The sequence below is a fragment of the Schistocerca americana genome, chromosome 1, assembly GCF_021461395.2.
Source record: "Schistocerca americana isolate TAMUIC-IGC-003095 chromosome 1, iqSchAmer2.1, whole genome shotgun sequence".
Taxonomy (NCBI): Eukaryota; Metazoa; Arthropoda; class Insecta; order Orthoptera; family Acrididae; genus Schistocerca; species Schistocerca americana.
The window spans coordinates 880,316,335-880,338,838 of NC_060119.1; the positions used below are offsets into that span (position 1 = coordinate 880,316,335).

Genomic DNA, 22,504 nt, shown 5'->3' on the forward strand with positions numbered 1-22,504 from the left:
TGAGATCTGCCCCAAGCCCTCCCCTTGTTAGTAAAACATTTTTATGATATTTCTGTGTGTGTATGTGAAGGATAACAAACTGAAACCTTGCCTAAATAACCCCTACGTGTATTCCACAAATACTCTATTTCACTGAGTAGCTGCTTCCTTTGTGTAGTGCACCCCCTGACCTATGAAGCAGCTTTTGTAGTATATATTAATGGAGACACAAGTGGCACTGTGTTCACCAGTTATATTACTCAGCACCGACTATCAACACAAGTATTGGTTTTGTTTAAAATTAGTTCATTTCAATGAGTACTTGAATAAAAAGTTTGTTTTTTTGCAGTACCACTGGTATCTCGGATGTGTCCAAGTGATACCTATAAAGTGTATAAACAAGGCTCAAATGTACGGATTGATACTACTCTTCTTGGATTTGACCAGACTAACTGGCAGAGAGGAAATAGGAGCTATATATTTAAAGGACAAAGTAAGTTGTCCACATTTGACTTATGACAATAGTTTATGCATTTTGTAGCTTTGTTAAATGTAGTAATTCTGTAATAAATTTGTTGTTGAACTTGTTACTTTTACTGCATTATATAATAATGTTTTGGTTTCAATAAAACTTAGTTTTTCTGCTTAGAAGACTAAATGTCACTTCTTTTTTTAATTTGTTTAGAACCAGCTACACATCGTGCTCTTATGTTTCATGAATACTTGCTACATCATTACTGGCTGAAGTTAAAAGCAAAAAGTACAGTGTTGTAAATGAGCAGGTTATCAAGGAGTTGGATCTTTATTCCACTCTCTGTCTCCATACAACTTTATTTCTTACAGCTCTGTTATCTGTAAAAGAGTTTGTAGATATTTCCACAAGCTTCTGATTATGTTACCATCATTGACAAGAATCCAGCTAAATAGGAGTTTACTGAAAATATTTCACGTCTGCAAACTAATCCCATTTTACATGTGATCTCATTCGTTTTGTTCTGTAAAAGGGAAAGCAGGGAGAAAATGTCCAATAAGTAGTGACTTATCCTTGTTATGGTAATGCAATGAATAGAAATATAACACTTTTCACACATCATGTTTTTCTTCTACTTGGACTTCCTGATCAGTTATTTCAGTTGCTGAAAAAAGGGAAGTATAAAATGAATAGCTAAATTGTTGACATGTATTTGGATGCTGGATAGACTTACTGTATGTGTTATTTCTTAATTTCAACAGACATAGCAACTCCCACAGTGATCCGCTGTGATAGAAGCTATATTTTCAAACTGCAGACAGCTGAAACAGGTGATGAGAATTTCGGCCAAATACATTTTTCTTTTATTTTTGCATTGAGTTGCTTCTTGTACTCTTTGTAGCACTCTAGCTGTAAAGCACTTTCCTGCAGAAGTTGTTGAAATGTCTTAGAAAGTAAATTTAATTCAGTTTGGTTCTCTGGCACTGGAAGTTTAATTTCAAGTATTAATCCCTGTAGATTGTATGGAATTTCATGATGTGATCAAAGTTTTGGTTCATTACAGGTATTACCAAAGTAGCCTCATCAAACGTAAATGTTTGCTTGATTTTCCTTGCATTTCTCATTTGTGCTTCTTTGGTGGTTTGATGGGCATGTTTCAATGAAGTACATGTGATATTCGTTTGTTCTTTTAACTGTGAAATGGTTTGTAATGCAGACTGAAGTATCACCAGTCTCTGCATACAAGAAACAAATTGTAAGAAGAATTTTTAAAAATTATATTTAACACATCAGAAGTTTAGGTCTGTTCATGTATTGGGTTTCTGTAATCACTGTTGAAAAGTGTTGTATTTTGTGTGTTCTTTGCAGGTATTTAATTGGTTCTGATTCTGTCCAAGTTGACCATTGTTTTGGATATGGCTTTTCTTCCATTTCTTATTGAGTATAATTTTTACACAAAATCTTTGTTGGTCATTTACTCGGTCATTGCCCAGGGTTTCAAGTAGTTTTTAAATCTAAAAGACAAAATACATTTTGAAGTGCATGAAACTGCAGGTTTGCACAGGTGTTTAAGTTGTTTTATACAGTAAAGATAATTCGATGAAATGTTCAGGAACTAAAAGCCATGAAAGAAAGTAAATGTTGACACATGATGTAAATAGATATTGCTTATGATTTTTGAGAGTTTCAGCATATTAAATCTGTGTTGATGACTTTATTTTCATTTGTATCTTCAAAAACTGGAAATTACGGGAGCAAAGGTTTCATAAGTATTATCTTTACATTTTATTTGTCCTCAGACTTACATATAACTGTTTTCATATACTAAATGCAGTTTGCTGAACTGTATCTATTGTGGGATTGAAAAAGAGGAAGGGGATGCAGTAACACATTGGTTCTAGTGACATTAATTCTACAGGTACATCATGACTGGCTGAAATTAGCATTATAACTCTATAAATTTAGCTCTCTGAGCAACATCAATTCAGTCTGCTTTCAGTTCAGCCTTCTCTTTTCCAGTTATTGATGAGGAGACCTGAGATCCTGTACATGGTGTCAGATTGTGTGTGTGTGTGTGTGTGTGTGTGTGTGTGTGTGTGTTCAGTTGTTCCCAGAGTGGTCTTCTTCTCAAGCATAGAATTAGTGAATTTTTCAAAGATATAACTCTACTACAAACAAGTGTAGGTAGTGGAATTCATTAGGAAGTAGTAGTATTTTCAGATCCTTTAGTGGAGGTCCAATAATATCTCAGCCTTCATCAAATTTTCTTGTTTACCTTTTGTTTTCATATTAGTATAATGTTTACAATTTAACATTATCACTGTTGCATAGAGTAAAAATGTTGCATTAATGTAATTTATAGGCTGCCCCTTTTAGGAAGAGTGGTTGTATTCGTATATTTGCAGAATGTTGCATCATTGAAATGTATGATAAACTTCTCTTCATTGTGTTGTATTAGCTTTCCTATGATTCAGTGCAGAAATTGTTGATATCTACAATAATCAATTTTTGTTTGTATAACTGCTTGTATCAAATTATTAAAGTTACGTGTGTGTGTGTGTGTGTGTGTGTGTGTGTGTGTGTGTGTGTGTGTGTCGACTAATACCCCAAATTGAAGAAAATCCATCTTACTCTAAGGCTCATATGCAAGGATCAGTCAGTGCCCAGTGAACCACTGGCATGAATGTAATTTGAGACACTTTTAGGGAGAAAGGGATTGAACTCTCCAACATTATTATCAAAATATATAATAGTGATGTGATGTGGTCCTTTGTAAGGTTTAATTGCTCTTAAAATCTCGTCCTACATATCTATGCTCTGACATCTTGGTTAATGGGAATATGTTTAGATGATTTTCCCCTCCCTCATAATAAAATAATAGTTTTCCCTTTCATGTTTTTCCTTATATTCTATCCACACAATTATAAAGTGTTCCACATTTTGATAAGGTCCTTTTTACACCCTAGAACTAATATTTCTGCTTCAAATTTTTTGAAATCAACTTCAGCAGTGGTCATGAGAAGATATTGCCACTCACTGTTAGATAATAGGATATATTTTGACATTTGTTATGGGCATAAATTAAGGCATGTACAGTAATAAATGATTTTTTAAAAATCGTTGCACCATGGAATTACTAAGCAAAATGATGTGTATGGACAAATAGTTCTGAGATGTACTTTTTCTGTTTGATTGCTTAGGTCAGTAATTAGGTGCTTCTTATGTACAGCACTAAAGAAATACTATGCTGCTACACGATGAGTTGAGTGTGCATACCTTGTAAAATTTACTTCGATGATTTGTTCTGATATTGAAAGTAGCATAGTTTTTGGTGCTACAATGCTTCAACTGTATGTTAAATACATGTGATATTGGATTGCACATATTTCATAGTGGTAGAAGCAAGTTTATGTTTGAGAGTTTACACTGACTTTACAGTGCCGCAAAACTGATATTTGTGCCCCTTGATTCTAATCCGCAAGTAAGTAAATGCAAAACAATAGGATATAAAGTTCAATTGATTTAGTCCATCGTCAAGTTAAACCTGATGAAAAAAATTTTGCAATGATATATTTGTTTTGTGAGATACTTTTGTGTATACTACTGCTAATTACATAAATCCATCGTTTGTCTCTAATACATTAAGTTTCTTGATGAAATGTTAAGTGTTTTTTTTTGTGCTATGTACAGTGTGATTACTTGCAGTGCTGCGAAAAAGGATATGGAAAAATATGCGGTATTTATAAAGTAGTTCTTCGATTATCCTCGACCCTTCCAGATTCAACTACAGATTTCCTTTTTGCTATGATGATATGAGGTGTTCCTTGAATCATACATAAATTTAGTATCTAATTTATTCCCAGGTATTCAGAATCTTGATTCCTTGTTAGGCATTAAGAGCAGGAGAAAGACAAATTGATCGTGGAAGAGTAGTTATAACATGTTGGACTTAAATAACTCTATCAGTATTGGAGTTTACATTACCTTTATTTAAACCATTTCACACACACACACACACACACACACACACACACACACACACACACACTTACACACACACTTCTGCGTTCCATCTCCTTCACTCTTTTTCATCTCCTCCTCCTCCTCCTCCTCCTCCTCCTTTGGTTCCTGAAAAATAGATGTCAAACTTCATAGCTTCTTGTGCACTAATGCAAACAAAGTGATCACAGGCTCTGTCTTTGAATATTTTATCAGGTGATTCTGCTGTTATGATGGAAGTGGATCATGAGACAAAACAAGTCTATGTTGAACAGATGCGTATGATATCTCCAGAAGAACTTCAGTTCCTACAACCGTCAGAAGAAGCAATTTCGTCACGTCTTACAACACCTATTGTTACAACTTATATAGATACGGATAAAATTAGTTTTGAAAGGTAGGTGATAGTAATGCACACTATCAGATAATAACTTTTATTATCAGTAAATGTAAATACAAGATCAACAGATAGAATAGATATTGCAGGAAATGCCAGTAAAAGAACATCAAATGTTTCAAACTGCCGCCTCATCTGGCTGCTTGAGTCCTGAGGTCACCTTAGCCGCTCCCAGTGCGGTTTCAGGCGTTACCATTCCAGTCTTGACAACTTAATTCACTGGAGATGGTGATACAGGAGTCCTTCTTATTCACTGGAGGTGGTGATACAGGAGTCCTTCTTATGCTGAAACCATTTAGTTTGTGTGTATTTTGACCTTGAAAAGGCGTATGACACTACTTGGAGGTACAACGTCCTTTGCCAACTTCAAGAATGGGAACTACGTGGACGCCTACTGCTTCTGATCCAATCCTTTCTCGAGGACCGGAGTTTTCGTTATCACATTGGTGATGCCATGTCTGATTGCTTTGTTCAGGAGAATGGTGTGCCCCAGGGCAGTGTCCTCAGTGTACAATTGTTTGCCATCGCTATCAATGGCATTTCCTCTGCAGTCATAAACCCTGTCATATGCTGCTTGTTTGTGAATGACTTTGCAATCTTTACTCTTCCTCTGATCTTATGGCGATGACGAGGCAGCTACAGCTGACCATTAGGAGGCTGGAAACTTGGGCCCAGACAACTGGTTTTCAGTTTTCACCTGAGAAGACTGTGTGTGTCAATTTTAATCATGCTTGTTGGAATTTTAGCCAACCAGAGCTTACAATGGGAGACCGTATTTTACATTTTCAAGACACTGTGCGCTTTTTGGGTTTATTATTTGACTCGAAATTAACATGGCTCCCACACCTGAAAGATCTACGAACAAAGGGCTTCCAGTTGTTGAACATAAGGCAGAAAAACATGGGGAGCTGACAGATTCCGGCTCCTGCATTTTTATAGGGCATTTGTTCGATCACACCTAGACTATGGCAGCATGGTCTATGGATCGGCCTGACCTCCTACATCAGGATGTTAGATGCTGTCCACCATGAGGGCATTTGGGTATCGACTGGAGCCTTTCGGACCAGCCCAGTTCAGAGTCTGTGTGCAAAGGCTGGTGAACCACCCCCTTGGATTCGGCAACATATCCTTTTGGCTTAACAGGCACTGAAAATCTCAGCGTCACCTCAGTCATTGGCATTAGTTCAGTTGTCCAACCCACCTTCAGATGTCTGTTCAGGAATCAGCCCCAAGCGACCCAGCCATTTGATATACGTGCTACGGACTGTCTCAAGGATCTGGATCTTATGGGCATGAAAATACACACCCAGGGATGGCATGCACTGCTGCCTTGGTGTCTTCAGAGGCCCAAAGTGATTTTAAGCTTGACACAGTACACGAGAAGTTGTACTCCAGATGTGGTTTTTACAACTTTGTTTTCGTCTGTTTTAAGTACGTACCACAGTTTTATCATTATTTATACAAATGGATCCCAGCAGGAGAATGCTCTCGGTTGTTCTGTGGTTTTCCCTGTTGGGATTTTTAAAGTGCGTCTTCCAGAACAATTTACAAATTATGATGCGGAGTTGCATGGCATTCTGCCGGCACTGGAGAAGGTTCACAGACATCACCGTACGAGTTTCTTGTCTGTTCCGACTCTCTTAGTGCACTGCAAACACTTCACCAAATGTATCCGATAGATCCACTGATTCAGCTCATCCATGACTCCTTACAGTGGCTCCAACGCTGTGGCAAGGAGGTGATCTTTTGCTGGGTACCTGGCCATGTTGAGATATAGGGTAACGACGTGGCTGACAAAGCTGCCAAGGAAGCACGTTGGGATGGTGCTGCCCATCAGTGTCCCATCCCGTTGCAATCTCATTTTCTGACAGACGCATTGTGCGTCAGTGGGAGACTTATTGGTTGCAGGTGTCAGACACAAACTGCGGTCGCTCAAGTTGACCACAAACGCTTGGTGGATTTTCGTGTCAGCCTCGCCACCGGAAGGAGGTTTTGCTTACCAGACTGCGCATTGGGCATAGCCCTTTCACACATGGCTTCCTCCTCTGGCAGGAGGATCCACCATTCTGTGAAATTTGTGGCGTGCCGCTTTCAGTTCAGCATATTGTGGCTACATGTGTCCTGTATACTTATATTAGGGCAGCCCTCGGTCTCGCTGGAGATCTGCCCACCATCCTCGCAGATACTGATACCAGTGGTAGCAGAGTGGTGAAATTCTGTGAACCGTCAGGCCTCATTCCTAAATTGGTAAGGAAGGGCAGCAGACTTTAGTACATTATAAACTGCTCCGCAAGTGGGGACAGACCCATGAGATTTCATGTTGACTTTTCGTCAGAACGGTGATGGCCATGATGTTGAGCACTCCCTCAATCCAAATAATCATAACCATCATTCTGTGGATGACTGCTTTCTTTCTGATGTTCTTAGGTCCTGTTGGAATTTATCTTATTAACACGCTAAGACACTTCTAATAGATTTTGGCCAGATTATGTTGTTTTATGTACTTTAACAACAATTTTAATGTGCAGGATTGAATTAATAACCATTTAATTATTGCTCATTCTTTGAATATTATTTTTCATCTACGATTGGAGGATGCAAGTATTTGTTAGCGAAAATAAAGGAAATTTTTGCAATACATCGTAGAGTGCTGGTGGAGAAAATTGTGCATCTTAGTTGTTCATATTTCCTCTGTTTAATACTGTTTAACTTAAAATCTGTTCTCAGGAATAAGTCAGGTATTTGGGGATGGCGATCTGACAAAAGTGAACCAATCAATGGGCATGAATGCAAGGTCTTTGGAGCTAGCAATGTAGAACTCGTTACCAAAACTCGGACAGAACACCTTACAGAAACAGATAAAGCAAAAGCGAGATCGCCAAAGACACCATTGCAGTCATTCCTTGGAATAGCAGAAGTGGAAGAAAAACAAGTGGTACCAGAAGCAAATAATGTAAGTAGCCCCATGAGATTTATGTAAAGACATTATCTTATAAAACTACTACATAAATTTTAAAAAATTAAATGTAGAAAAAAGGAATAGATAATTCATGATCGTCTTGTAGCTGAGGATGACTCTTGCTTGTCTCTTGTATTTAATGTTGTTTTTCTTTATAACCGACATGTAGGCATCTTCAGTGGTCTACAAAGGAAACAGCTTATAATAATTATTTGCTTAATTATTTTGTTTTGAATTGTGTGATTTACTGTTGCCATGTTTTTCTTCATTCATTGCGCTGGTTGTGTTTAATTGAATGAAGATACCACAAAAGAAATAATGGAAGGAGTGACTGTAGCCATTCAGAGTGTTGGGTAGTCAACGAGTATATAAAAAAGACTGAAAAATTTGTAAAATGACGTTTCTTGCCTAACACCTATTCAGCCACCAGACAACTTATAATTGGACACATGTAGTAAGTAAACAAAAGACTCTAAGGCTAGGCATATACTGGGCTGTAGTGCAGCACAGTGAAGGAGAGGCAGGTTGGCTAAAATAAGGCAGGGTAGCAAAGTGCAAGTCAGGTACGTGCAGCTACAGTAGTCATAATTCCCTACTGGAACCTGGTGGTGGTGGCGGTACTGTTCCTTTGTTGGTGCAATAAATTAAAAATGATTGACTACAAATAAACCTTCTAAATCAGCAGGGCTTAAAACAAAAGTCAACTGTACTAACAGCAACATTTGATGTGAATCACAGATTTACTGCATTTGATATAGGGCTAATGACTGTTTATTGATGGGAATGTAAATGTAAATACACTCCTGGAAATGGAAAAAAGAACACATTGACACCGGTGTGTAAGACCCACCATACTTGCTCCGGACACTGCGAGAGGGCTGTACAAGCAATGATCACACGCACGGCACAGCGGACACACCAGGAACCGCGGTATTGGCCGTCGAATGGCGCTAGCTGCGCAGCATTTGTGCACCGCCGCCGTCAGTGTCAGCCAGTTTGCCGTGGCATATGGAGCTCCATCGCAGTCTTTAACACTGGTAGCATGCCGCGACAGCGTGGACGTGAACCGTATGTGCAGTTGACGGACTTTGAGCGAGGGCGTATAGTGGGCATGCGGGAGGCCGGGTGGACGTACCGCCGAATTGCTCAACACGTGGGGCGTGAGGTCTCCACAGTACATCGATGTTGTCGCCAGTGGTCGGCGGAAGGTGCACGTGCCCGTCGACCTGGGACCGGACCGCAGCGACGCACGGATGCACGCCAAGACCGTAGGATCCTACGCAGTGCCGTAGGGGACCGCACCGCCACTTCCCAGCAAATTAGGGACACTGTTGCTCCTGGGGTATCGGCGAGGACCATTCGCAACCGTCTCCATGAAGCTGGGCTACGGTCCCGCACACCGTTAGGCCGTCTTCCGCTCACGCCCCAACATCGTGCAGCCCGCCTCCAGTGGTGTCGCGACAGGCGTGAATGGAGGGACGAATGGAGACGTGTCGTCTTCAGCGATGAGAGTCGCTTCTGCCTTGGTGCCAATGATGGTCGTATGCGTGTTTGGCGCCGTGCAGGTGAGCGCCACAATCAGGACTGCATACGACCGAGGCACACAGGGCCAACACCCGGCATCATGGTGTGGGGAGCGATCTCCTACACTGGCCGTACACCACTGGTGATCGTCGAGGGGACACTGAATAGTGCACGGTACATCCAAACCGTCATCGAACCCATCGTTCTACCATTCCTAGACCGGCAAGGGAACTTGCTGTTCCAACAGGACAATGCACGTCCGCATGTATCCCGTGCCACCCAACGTGCTCTAGAAGGTGTAAGTCAACTACCCTGGCCAGCAAGATCTCCGGATCTGTCCCCCATTGAGCATGTTTGGGACTGGATGAAGCGTCGTCTCACGCGGTCTGCACGTCCAGCACGAACGCTGGTCCAACTGAGGCGCCAGGTGGAAATGGCACGGCAAGCCGTTCCACAGGACTACATCCAGCATCTCTACGATCGTCTCCATGGGAGAATAGCAGCCTGCATTGCTGCGAAAGGTGGTATACACTGTACTAGTGCCGACATTGTGCATGCTCTGTTGCCTGTGTCTATGTGCCTGTGGTTCTGTCAGTGTGATCATGTGATGTATCTGACCCCAGGAATGTGTCAATAAAGTTTCCCCTTCCTGGGACAATGAATTCACGGTGTTCTTATTTCAATTTCCAGGAGTGTACATTGTTAGATGCAAATAGGAGGAGTGGAACAGCTGAATTGTCTGTCCAGATCAAATAAACTATTAAGGGGTAATAATGCTGTGTGTTCTAAAGGGGGTTGAAGTATTTCCGTTGCTTGAAAATCTGATGTGACGTGCAGTGGCCAAGTTTCTGGTAATTATGGCAACGAAGTGTTCATTACAGACAGGTGTAACCACTACAAACAGTAGAAACTGCCAACAATCCAAATGCACATTGGTTTGGAATATTCAGGAAACTTCTTGAAATTAGTCGGTAAATGATGTGGTAAAGTTTGGATATGTAGTTCACAACTACACATCAGTAAATATGCTGTTGTAGGAAGGTGACAGAGGCACTGAAGAGTGACAAAAAAAAAACCTAAAAACTAACTTTATCCATTGCAGCAAAAATGCAAGCCAGAACTGCAATGTAAGCTTTTATAATAAGAAACAGCTGTAAAATTTACTTGTAATGTCAGGCTGCAAATTTCACCAAAGGCTGCTACTATGTTTATTTTGTTGGCTGGTACTAATTTATTTTTAAGGTAATTTTCTGTAGCAGTACTTCACTTATTTCTTCAGCTATCCTCTCACACACTGAATTTTTAAGAGTTTTGTCCGTACAATTGGGATAAGTCACGTGGTACAGAAGAAGATTTCTGCACAATAGTTCTATCGAATCTTCTGAAATCATAACAATTAGCTGTAGAATGAATTCACTGTACAGCACGTTGCCACTGCCACAAGCTCTATGCAGGAGTTGAAGTAGGTGGCAGGCATGCTTGACAGTGCATGCTGCCCCTATTAAAAAGCACATGACACAGAAAACAGCTTGCCCTACCTATATTGACTGCGTCCCAGTACACAACCAGCCTAAAAGTAGTAACTGAAAAGGGAATGTTGCCCAGTCATTGTGAGTCAGTTGACATACAATAAGCAGTCATAGCACCATCTAACAGGTATCTTGCCACATGCAGCAGTAGTTGTGTATGGCACATAGAGTGGAGTTGGAGGTTTGGGAGGGGGGGGGGGGGGGGGAGATAGGTGGCTCAGGAGAGAAATATGTGGTTAGAGACTAATGAATTGAAGTCAGAGGCATGAGAAAAGGTATAGAGATCAGAATAGCATGGGGGCTAGTTGATATCGACGCCATGAGGAATGCGGGATTGAAGGATGTGTTGTAAGGACAATTTCCATCTCTCTAATTCAGAGGTGCTGATATTGAGAGAGGGGATTGAGATTTGGAAGCAGGCATTGAAACTGAGCTTTTGGTGCTACAAAACTTTGTTCTGCAGTTTCCTAGCCCAATGCCTCAAATAACTTTTCACGTGTCTTTTTACAGTCATCTCACATGTCAATTTTTCTATTTTCCTTTGATATGTTTCTCACTTTTTCCTGTTCACATTGACATCCCAGCTTTATCTCTGTTGTTAGTCTACAGTGTTTTCCTCCCGATATCACTTGCTGATGTCTTTTGTATTTTTTCCCCTCCTTATAGCTAAATCCCATTACTAACTGACCCCTTCACTAAAAACCACCCCACATCCTGATTCTGAAATACTCTCTTTATCCATGGAATCCCCTCTCAATATCCTAACGATAAAGATTCCATTCTTCAGATGTCAGCCTCTTTCTTTAACGACATCTTGCAAGTCTTCAGTTCATTCCAGTCCCTGTCCTCACAAACCTAATACTAGAAAAACAAATTTTCATAGTACAGACATCCCTGACCTGACTCCGTTCTCTTCTTAAGATATACTTCCTGTTATGTGTCTCAAATACTTACCAACAATGTAAGGAAGACATAGATTGCTACCTACCAGAAAGATGACGTATTAAGTTGCAGCAGGCACAACTAAAAGACAGTTACACATTAACTTTGGCCACACCTTGCGTCAGAAAAGGAAACATGTTCATTTACACAACCAAGCACACCTTAAGCACATATGATCGCCTTCTCCGGCAGTTCAGACCCTAATGCTTCATGTAAAATGGAAGCAGCAATCTGGAGAGGTTGGGGAAGGGAAAGGGATAGCAGTGTACAGTTGGTGGGACAGAAGAGCGCCATATGGAGGAGTGTGCAGGGACTATACTAGGAACAGGTGCAATGATTGGAGGCTGTTGGGGGTGGGAGGGGGGGGGGGGGGGGGGGTTGGCAAGGAGGCAGGGATGGAGAGAAAGGACAGGAATGGGTGAAGATGGGCAGGTGCATTGGCAGTAGGCTGCACACAAAAAGTGGGAGAAGTGGGAGAGACAAGCATAGGTAGGAGGTGATAGGATAGAGGGGGTGGAAACGGCATGGTAGAGGGTGTGGGGACAGAATGTCACTGTAGCTTTAGGCCAGGATAATTTCAGGAGCAGAGAATGTGTTGTTGTAAGGATAACTCACATCTGCTCAGTTCAAGGAACCTGGTGGCAGTGGAGGAGGAGCCAGACGTAGTGTAGCAGCCGTTGAAATCAAGGATGTTATTTTCAGCTGCATGGTGTGCTACACGGTGATCTACTTCTCTCGTTTTTTGACCACCAACTAGCTGTCCACCATGACGATTATCCACTGCTAAACTGTGGCAAAGATGAAAGTAGATCATCTTGTGGCACGACACACTGCATGAACAAACATGCTTTATTTCAATGGCTGCTTCACTGCCCAAGCTATCTGGATCCTCCTTTCCACCACCAGCTTTCCTGAACAATGCAGATCTGAGTTATCCTTACCAACACATTCTGTGCTCCTGAAATAATCCCGGCTTCAACCTACGGTTGACATACTGTCCCCACACCCTCCACCCAACAGTTTCTATCCCCTCTGTCCTATCATCTCCTTCCTATTCTTGTCTCTCACCCTCTTTGTGTGCTGCCCTCTGTCAGTGCAACTGCCCATATTTCTCCACCCCTCTTCTTTTTTGCTCTGTTTCCCCCCTCCCTGCCCCATAGCCACCTGACACCGTGTCTGTTGGCAGTCTAGTCCCTGCATATTCCTCCAGACAGTGCTCTTCTCTCCCTCAACCCATACACTGCTGTCCCTTCCCCTTCCTTGCCCTCTTCAAATTGCTGCTTCCATTCTACAGGGCAGTTGCATTCTGGTCTGAGCTGCCACAGATGGCAGTTGTGTGTGCGTAAGGTGTGCTTGCTTGTTTGAATGAATGTGTGTTCCTTTCCTGACAAAGGCCGCGGCCAGAAGTTAATGTGTAAGTGTCTTTTAGTTGTGCATGTCTGAAACTTAATGTGTCATCGTTACGGAAAGTAGCAGTCTATATTTTCCTTCCATTGTTTGAATTTCCATTGTTCAAGTACTTACACGCCATTTTCCAAATTGAAGTCCTTGCTGTACGATTGGAAGAGCACTGCAAACACTATCTCCAAAAGGATGTCTGTTGTACTTCTGCCTTAGAAAAACACTACCCACAAATGCCTATCATGTCCTTAGCCAAATCTCTGTCAGCCTCTGTTAGTCCTCTGAACCTGGCTTGCTGACATCTGCCACTCCCCCCAAAATTCACTCCCAATGTCACACAAAATTCAAACCTCAGACAAGCCCAGAACACTGTTGACAGCCTATCCACTTCAGTCCCATGGAATATTAAGTCCCTACAAAGGGTCTCACCTGCAGCTCAACAAGTAAGTTGAGTCATTCTCGGCCTTTTTGTTACTAACATGTTTGACCAAAACTGCTGAAATCTAACACTAAACATTGCCTTTCCCATTGCATAGCTCTGTGCAATGGTGAACCTCCTACACTTATGCTGATCCAGCCTTAGGTTGCTGTTCAAGAATTCTGTACCTTTGACTTGATATCACCTTTCTTTCCCAGGTCCCTTTCCAAGAACACAAACCTCTTGGCAGAAGAAAGAGCTGCATCCGTCGTCATAAAACAGATTCTTATTTGATCATCTCCCAGTGGATAAAGGCTCCATCAGCTGATGGAAGGTATCTGTCAATTTGACTGAATCTTCCATTTACAAGCCCTGCCATAGTGTCCCCATAGCAAAAGTCCAGCATTACCTCAAATCCCTTTTCAAACTTCCTCCCCAAGGGCCCAGGGGTTAGAATAGGCCTGAGGTATTCCTGCCTGTCAAAGAGGCGACTAAAAGGAGTCATACATGTTTCGGCCTTATGTGATGGTCCCCTGTCTGATTTGACCTCCATCTTTCTAAATTTTCCCGAAGAGCTAGCCAATTGGGGAATGGCACTTTACATGGTGCATTGTGTCCATTGTGCACTGAGATCTTTAGCCCACTTTCTCGTCACCGCATTGCAGTCCCGCTCATTCTCCATCTCTTGGGTGAGGACACCGTCCTGGGTGCATTTTCCACCATGCACTATGCAGTGTCGCTTTGTGCGTTGACGATGACCATGGACTTCTTAGCACCTCACATCCAGCATGGTAGCTGGTCCATTGTGGTGGGGTTACCACGTACCCTGTTGGTTGTAGCCCCATGACAACACTGGGATTGCTCTGATGATGATTGCACCATTAACTCCCCACGTGTGCCGTGGAGTAGATGCTCATCTCCCTGGGGCATCGGGACTACTGGCAATGGCAATCCTAGCAGGTGGCCCTCGCTGAGCTGGGGGGCACCCATGGGGAGGGCCCCTGGTCAGAGTGGGTGGCATCAGGGCGGATGACACGCCATGAAGCGTAGAATGTCATCTCTTGCTGGTGGTCCGCCGCCAGCAGTCTCTAAGGGGGCAAAGTCTAACTTCAATGCTAAGAAATATGACCCCAAATCGTTCCCCTCCCTAGCCACACCATGGGAGGAACGCCAGACTAAGGATGGCAGTGAAGCTTATTCGCCCTGGCAGCTTATATGTATGAGAGTTAACAGGGAATCTTTCATGTCCATAAAGCCTCAGTTTTTTGTGGAGGATTTGGAGGACAAGTTTGGGGAGGTGGAGGGCTTGTCCAAAATGTGCTCTGGGTCACTCTTGATAAAAACAGCATCCTCTGCCGAGTCACGGGCATTACTCGCTTGTGACAAGTTTGGGGATGTTTCTGTTACCATCACGCCCAATAAGCGCTTAAATTGGTCCAGGATATTATATTCCACAGGGACCTTCTTTTGCAATCAGATGACGAGCTGCGTGCCAATTTAGTGCAGTGAGGTGTTCATTTCATCTGGCGGGTCCATTGGGGTCCGAGGAATAATCAGGTTGCCACCGGTGCCTTCATCTTGGCTTTGAGGGTGACACATTGTCAGAGAAGGTCAAGGTGATGGCCTACCGCTGTTACGTTGAGCCATACATCCCTCCCCTGATATGGTGCTTTAAGTGCTGGAAGTTCGGCCATATGTCTTTCTGCTGTACTTCCAGTGTCACATGTCGAGATTGCGTATGTCCATCACATCCCAATACTCTGTGTGCCCTATCTCCCATCTGTGTCAAATGTGGAGTGCATAATTCACCTTGCTCGCTAGACTGCAGGATGTTACAAAAAGAGGACTACGGTTCAATCCCTGATTTAGGTTTTCCGTGATTTCCCTAACTCGTTTCAGGCAAATGCCGGGATGGTTCCTTTGAATGGGCACGGCCGATATCCTTCCCCAGCCTTCCCTAACCCGAGCTTGCGCTCCGTCTCTAATGACCTCGTTGTGGACGGGACGTTAAACATCACTAACCTAACCTAACCTATGTTACAAAAAGAGAGGAAGATCATGGAATATAAGACCCTGGACCGACTGACCTACACTGAAGCTAAGAGAAAATTTTAGCGCCTACATCCTGTGGCTATGACCACTATTACGGCAACTGTGGTCTAGGGGTAGCATCTTTGATTCATAATCAAAACGTCTTTGGTCCCGGGTTCGATCCCCACCACTGCCTAAATTTTGATAAATAATCAGCATTGGCGGCCGAAGATATTGGCATAAGAAGTCACCCTCATTCTGCCAACGGCTTTGTTAAAGAGGGCGGAGGAGCAGATAGAGGTTCAGGGCACTCTCTTATCCTAGGGGTGGGAAATTGCCCCTAAAGGCGGAAGAATCAGCAATGATCAACGACATGAGGATGCAGAAGGCAATGGAAACCACTGCATTAAAGACACTGAAATATGGTATCCCGGTTGAGACACAAAGTTGAAATATGCTCACTATTTTTTATTTACTTAAATTTGGCATATTTCGTGGCAGTACCTTTTCCATTAGATGTTTACAAGGCGATATTGGTCTTGGCTTCAGTTGTCTAGTGGAAGTATGATTCCACAACTGCACATTGTTCTACCGTCAACACACACCAAGAGTTAACTGCCGACTGACTACGGTCAAAAGCAACTCCAGTGTCAAAGACATTTTGCACAACACACAAGCTTCCACTTGTAATCAGTCTCTTTGCTATTCTTCGACACATTTACTAATAGTAATCAATATGCTTTCACTCTCAAAAATATAAGTTAATTAACATATAATAAGGCAAATTATAATAAAAACATTCTGACAAAAAATATAAGAAAACATTCACAATTTGGTATCGACAAATCCGGTAAAAAATAACACATCTCCCAGATCCATTACAACTGCTCCCCAGGGCTTTTGTTGTTATGGGCATATACAACAAAATCCCGACCACACTCAGTAATGGATCTGTATTACACAATTAGTACATTAATGATGCAGTCTGATAACCTCTTCCAAATTTGGACTCTGAATCTGTGGACTTGTTACTGGCTGTTGTTGCAATGATACTTCCCCGTCAATCTCATACACAAAAAATTCAAGTAAAGAAATTATTTAACATGACAAATATACATGGTATAAAACATACATGAGAAATATTCTAACATACAGCATACAGATTGAAAATAATAGAAAGATAAAACTCATTTCCTAGAATAAGATTTAAATTTTTTTTTATATTCATGTAAATTTCATTATGCTTACATACTGTACAGTAAAAATGATACTGGACATATATAGTGTAGTGGTTTTTTTAAATTTTTTTTACTCATGTTTTTGTATTTTTTTTTCCTTATGATTTTCTTCTTTTAGTACAGCAAAAGATACATCAGTATTATCTAAATTTTTTGAAATTATTTATGTACACTTGCTTCTCTACTACAATATTACTACAAGTCACATTCTTGTGAAGAGTACTTTCACTCCCCACATCAGTATAAAGAACAATAAATTGCTCATATATCATGAGGCTTTATCAAAAATTGGTTTTGAAACTTATACCTTTGCATGCATGTCCTCACATGCATGCCTTCACCCACAGGGAAGACTTAGCTTCCAAAAATTAGAAAAATTCAGAAATGCTCACTAAGGAGACTTTTTTTTTTGTAAAAAAGTAAAAATAAATCTTTCTCTCATTTTTTGTTACAACAGTGTTTTGTCATCAGTTTCAATTAACATGTGACTTCAAATTATTAATTTATACATGCAAATATACATACTTGGTTGTACAGGTAGTTTTGTTCTAACAAGCGTATTCCAGTGGAGGACTTTTGTTTTACATGATAATAGGTTATTTAAATTTTTTAAAACTCTGCTCCAAGCCCATAATTACTGCTATCAGTGTTCAAACAAAATGGTAAATTAAAATCAGGTCTGTGTAATAAGTGTTGCTTCCTCAACTCTTGCTTAATTTCATCAAACTCTTCCTGACAACTTTTATCCCAAACCCAAACAGTGTTCTTCTTAAGTAACTGACTTAAACATGGTGCATTCAGACTCTGATCACTTATATGTTTTCGGTAATAACCGCATAACCCAAAGAACGACTTTAATTGTTTTTTAGTCTTAGGAATAGGAATTTCTAAAATTGCTTTAATTTTTTCTGGATCTGCCAAAATTCCCTTGTCTGTGACAACATGACCCAAAAATTTTAATTCAGAAACTGCAAATTTACATTTATCTAGTTTCACTGTCATCCCCCCCTTTTCTAAGTTTTTCACAAACTGACTTCAAAATCGAAAAATGTTCCTCCCAATTTTGCCCTGTAACCAAAATGTCATCTACATAAATTATCAGTTTAGATGCAAGTTCTTGCCCCAGTTCATGATCCAAAGCTCTTATAAATTCGGAAACAGAAGAATTTAACCCAAATGGCACAACACAATATTGGTAACTCTTACCATTGTACAAGAAAGCAGTATATTTTCTAGAATTAACCGAAAGTGGTACCTGATGAAAACCCGAAGTTAGATCCAAACTTGACATATATTTTATGTCTGTAAATTTATAGAGTAACTCATCAATATTTTCGGGATGGTCTGTCTGTCTGAACAAAATTTTGTTTAAGTGTCTAGAGTCCAAAACCAATCTTACTCCACCATCTTTTTTCGAAACTACTACTAGAGGATTATTATATGCACTGATACTCCTTTCTATTATATTACATCCTTCCATCTTTTTCAGCTCTTTCTCAACAGCAGGTCTTTTTGATATTGCAATACTGTATGGTTTTATGAAAAATGGTTCATGAGGTTTTACCTGAAGCTCATACTGATAACCCTTTATCCTACCAGGTATGTCACTGAAAACATCATTGTATTCCCACAGCAGATTTTCTAACTGTTGTTTTTGCTCCCCAGATAAATTTTGTGTTTCTGAAATTTTCAAATTTACTACATTCCCAAATTCAACTTCATCAGTATCAAATCTATGAGTTTCAATATTCTCCAATCTATTTTCTTTTAGTAAATTGATACTGTCAAAATTTCCATTACTCTAATCACCAAGTGTGTTCACAAAATTTGTCTGAATGTATTCCCTTTCACTAGTTTCTATCAAAAGTTTTCTTCCAACCCAGTCAAATGCTGTTTTTACTTTTACTATCCAATTCATACCCAAAAGAAAGTCCTCATTAAATTCCTGAATTACAAAACATCCATGTGTGAACAACTTGCCTTCAATTAAAAATGTCACTAAAGCCTGGGTTTTTACCAATTTACTGCTCTTCCCAGTAGCACCTTTTACCCCAACAACTGGCATTTCAGCAAAATCTTTCCCCGCTTTCAATTTCTTGTTTAACCTTTCAGATATTCTCGAAATCTCACTTCCTGTATCAATTAAACATTTACCAATCCATGACCCAATTTGAACTTTTATATGAGGACTGCAAAATTGATCACTTTTCTCAGAACCTGTATCCTCATGTAATAAATCACTTTCAATTTCCCCAAATCTATACTTATCAGAATCATATAGTATATTATTACATGTATTATTTGTCACAGTTATAAAATTTGCACAAGATACAAAATTGTCATTAGTACTCTCTATTATCTCAAATAGCCAAGAATTTTCATCCAAATCACATTGTATACTATTGAAGTACTTATGCTTCAGCTTTTCAAAAATAAAATATCTCATCTGTTTCCACCACTCAGGACATACAGTTTCACATACATTAATAAGCATCTTTCTAAAGTTCTTGTCAAAAAAAATAGTTTCACTGTTCAGCCATAGATTCATGAGAAATGTGTGTGTGTCATTAGTATCTGTAAAAGTTTCACTTAGGCTAGAAGTTATACATGTGTCATTATTATTTGTGTAGTCAGATTCTTTAGCAACAACATCAAAATTCACACTTTCACATACACCCAGCTTGTGAGCCTTATTCATCCTGGTAACATCCCTGGGAATTTCTATAATATTCTCACGATTTAATCCATTTTCAACCATGTGTATACCCAACTCCCTATTTAAACTAATGAAACACCTTTCCTCAACATCATCATCAATACCATTACTATCATAATCAACTTTATCATCAACATCATCATTATCATTACACATATTCAGGTCATACACATTCAAATTATTCCCCAAAATATATTTTCCCCTTTCTAAAGTTATCAGATCCCATTCACCAATATTTTCATTCTCACAGCATGCATTCTCTATTTCATTCACACACGTCTCTGAACTACTACAAATTACATCATCTGACAAAGTGTTGTTCTTTTCTGCCCAAGTGTAAAACTCTGTTAAATTAAATGAATCACAATTACTTTTACCTACTGTATGTTCTTGTGTACTGAAGTTTTTAACTGTATCAATATCATCATTATTTTCCTCTTGAAATTTCTTCAATAAGTAACAACTAATGACCTCATGTGATAGCTTAGGTTTGGAACTGTCATGTTTGGGTTTATGATAGTCACATCCATTGGTCCTTTCATCATGCTCACCTTCTGCCTCAACCTTGCGGACCTTCAAGGGGGCGTCTACTCGTTTTTTATTTCCTGAATTACAACTTGTTCCTGCTTGAACTGCTGATTGTGGTTCTGCCAATGTCTCTGATCAACATTTCTGTTCCCATTCCTATGCTAAACATTACCTGATTGTTGGTAGTTTCTATTGTACTGATCTCTAGCAAAATTTCTGTGATTTTGATCCCTAAAGTGTTCTCTATTTTGTTGATTATTTCCATGGTCCTTCTTTTGAAAATTGTTATATCCCCCTGAATTTTGACTGACACCATGATAATTGTTTTGTTCCCTTTTTGAAAGTTATCATTTCCCCAATTTTGATCATTACCTTTCTGAGTAAACCCACTGTGTGTTCTTGTTGTTACCCTATCCAACTTTTCAATATAATTCAGAAACTGCTCTACATTACTATCAGGACAATGAACTAAACTCAACTGCATTGCTGATGGCAATCTTCTCTTTAAGGTATCAATTTTGATCATGTCATCCAAAGGTTTTGTTAATTGAATAAGTTTTTGAAGTTCACTTTTGCAAAATTGTTTCATGCTCCCATCTGATTCTCTATAGTTCCTCCCATAAAAAATTCACTTTTGATTCTAGTTTGTTTAAGATCATCCCAAAAATTTTCCAGAAATTTTGATTCAAATTCTGAAAAGGTCATCCCCAAAGTTACAATCTGGTTTGCCCAAGTCAAAGCTTCCCCTTCCAAGAATTTTTTCACAAATTTAATTTTCATATCATCTGGTGAGTGAGGTAAAAAACAATCCTTACAGTACTGTATAAAATCAACAGGATGTAAGGGTCCATCTACTGAAAAGTGCTTCACTGGAATATTAGATACAAGATTGCATGTGTTGACATTGTAATTTTTGCTTTGAAATTCAATGTCAAAACTTTCAATTTTTTCGCTAAGTTCTCGGACAGATTTTTTGTTTTCTAAATCATTGCACTCTACTTTTTTTTCTAGAGTAACCAAACGATTGTCAGTTTCTTATAGTACATTTTTTACCTAAACTTTTGTGTTCTCATCCAAATTTTTAATTTCCCTTTTATCTCATTAAAATCAATTAAATTTCTTTCCCTATCTGCCAGTAACTCATTTTTAACGGTATTAATTTCATCGCTCAATTTAGCATCAATTTCATTTACTTTTGCTTCCACAGCTTCAATTTTTTCCTGAACCCTGCCAACTCTGTTCGAAAGATCACCCATTTGCGTATTGACTGCTTGGACTTGCAACAAAATGTTATAAATTTTTTCATCCCAGTAAGTCTTATTGTCGTCAACTGATTGTTTAATTTCTTTCATGAAATTTACAAGAAAACTTTTTAAATCAAATTGATCGGTTCTTTCTGTTTCATTTGACCTGTCTTGATTTTCGAAGTCTATTAAATTACTATTTTCTACTTTAGGCACAATACTCTCGAAAATCTCATAAGTCATTGTGAAGAAAAAGAATTTGTACACAATAATACAAAACAAGATAAAAAGATTGTTTTAACAAAATACGAGGGTTTCGTGACTTACCTGGAACACTCTTCTACTGTTGCAAATCCACATTTTCCATCCATATGATTGTTGACCAAAATTCTTGAAGTACTTTCTTCTGTCGAAAATTATATTTTTTGCCGAAACATTTCTTCTCCAAAACTTTTACTTCCCGATGAACACACATACTGTAGCACACATTCTGAAAAAACTGGTATTAACACACAAAAATTTTCTTCCTCGTAGCACTGTTGAAGATCTCGTGAACACAATATCCCGCCTACAGTCCGCAGTTGAAATACGGTATCCTGGCTGAGCCCCCAGTTGAAATATGGTATCCCGGCTGAGACACAAAGTTGAAATATGCTCACTATTTTTTATTTACTTAAATTTAGTATATTTCGTGGCAGTACCTTTTCCATTAGATGTTTACAAGGCGATATTGGTCTTGGCTTCAGTTGTCTAGTGGAAGTATGATTCCACAATTGCAGTTTTGTCGGCTGCAGAAATGACCTGGTTCAATGTGTTTGCCTCATTTTTGGTGCTTCAATTACCATTTCTTCGAATGTAGTTTCTTGTTAAAGTTTATATAAAAAAATAGTAACATAATTCAAAATTATTTATGACGGCGACCTGCACATTGTTCTACCGTCAACACACACCAAGAGTTAACTGCCAACTGACTACAGTCAGAAACGACTCCAGCGTCAAAGACATTTTACACAACACACAAGCTTCCACTTGTAATCAGTCTCTTCGCTATTCTTCGACACATTTACTGATAGTAATCAATATGCTTTCACTCTCAAAAATATAAGTAAATTAACATATAATAAGGC

General features: G+C 39.7%; 1 protein-coding gene across 2 annotated transcripts in view; it reads left to right on the plus strand.

Moving 5' to 3' along the window:
• LOC124614288 (ankyrin repeat domain-containing protein 13D) overlaps positions 1 to 22,504 on the plus strand; it is a 142,419-nt gene that overhangs the window by 59,862 nt on the left and 60,053 nt on the right. Inside the window, exons 5-8 of one of the 2 annotated variants that reach the window (XM_047142931.1) lie at positions 329 to 472; positions 1,213 to 1,281; positions 4,667 to 4,847; positions 7,575 to 7,800. In XM_047142931.1, the coding sequence (XP_046998887.1) occupies positions 329 to 472; positions 1,213 to 1,281; positions 4,667 to 4,847; positions 7,575 to 7,800 (620 nt within the window). The remainder of the gene's footprint in view (positions 1 to 328; positions 473 to 1,212; positions 1,282 to 4,666; positions 4,848 to 7,574; positions 7,801 to 22,504) is intronic. The other variant, XM_047142932.1, reaches the window with a different exon arrangement.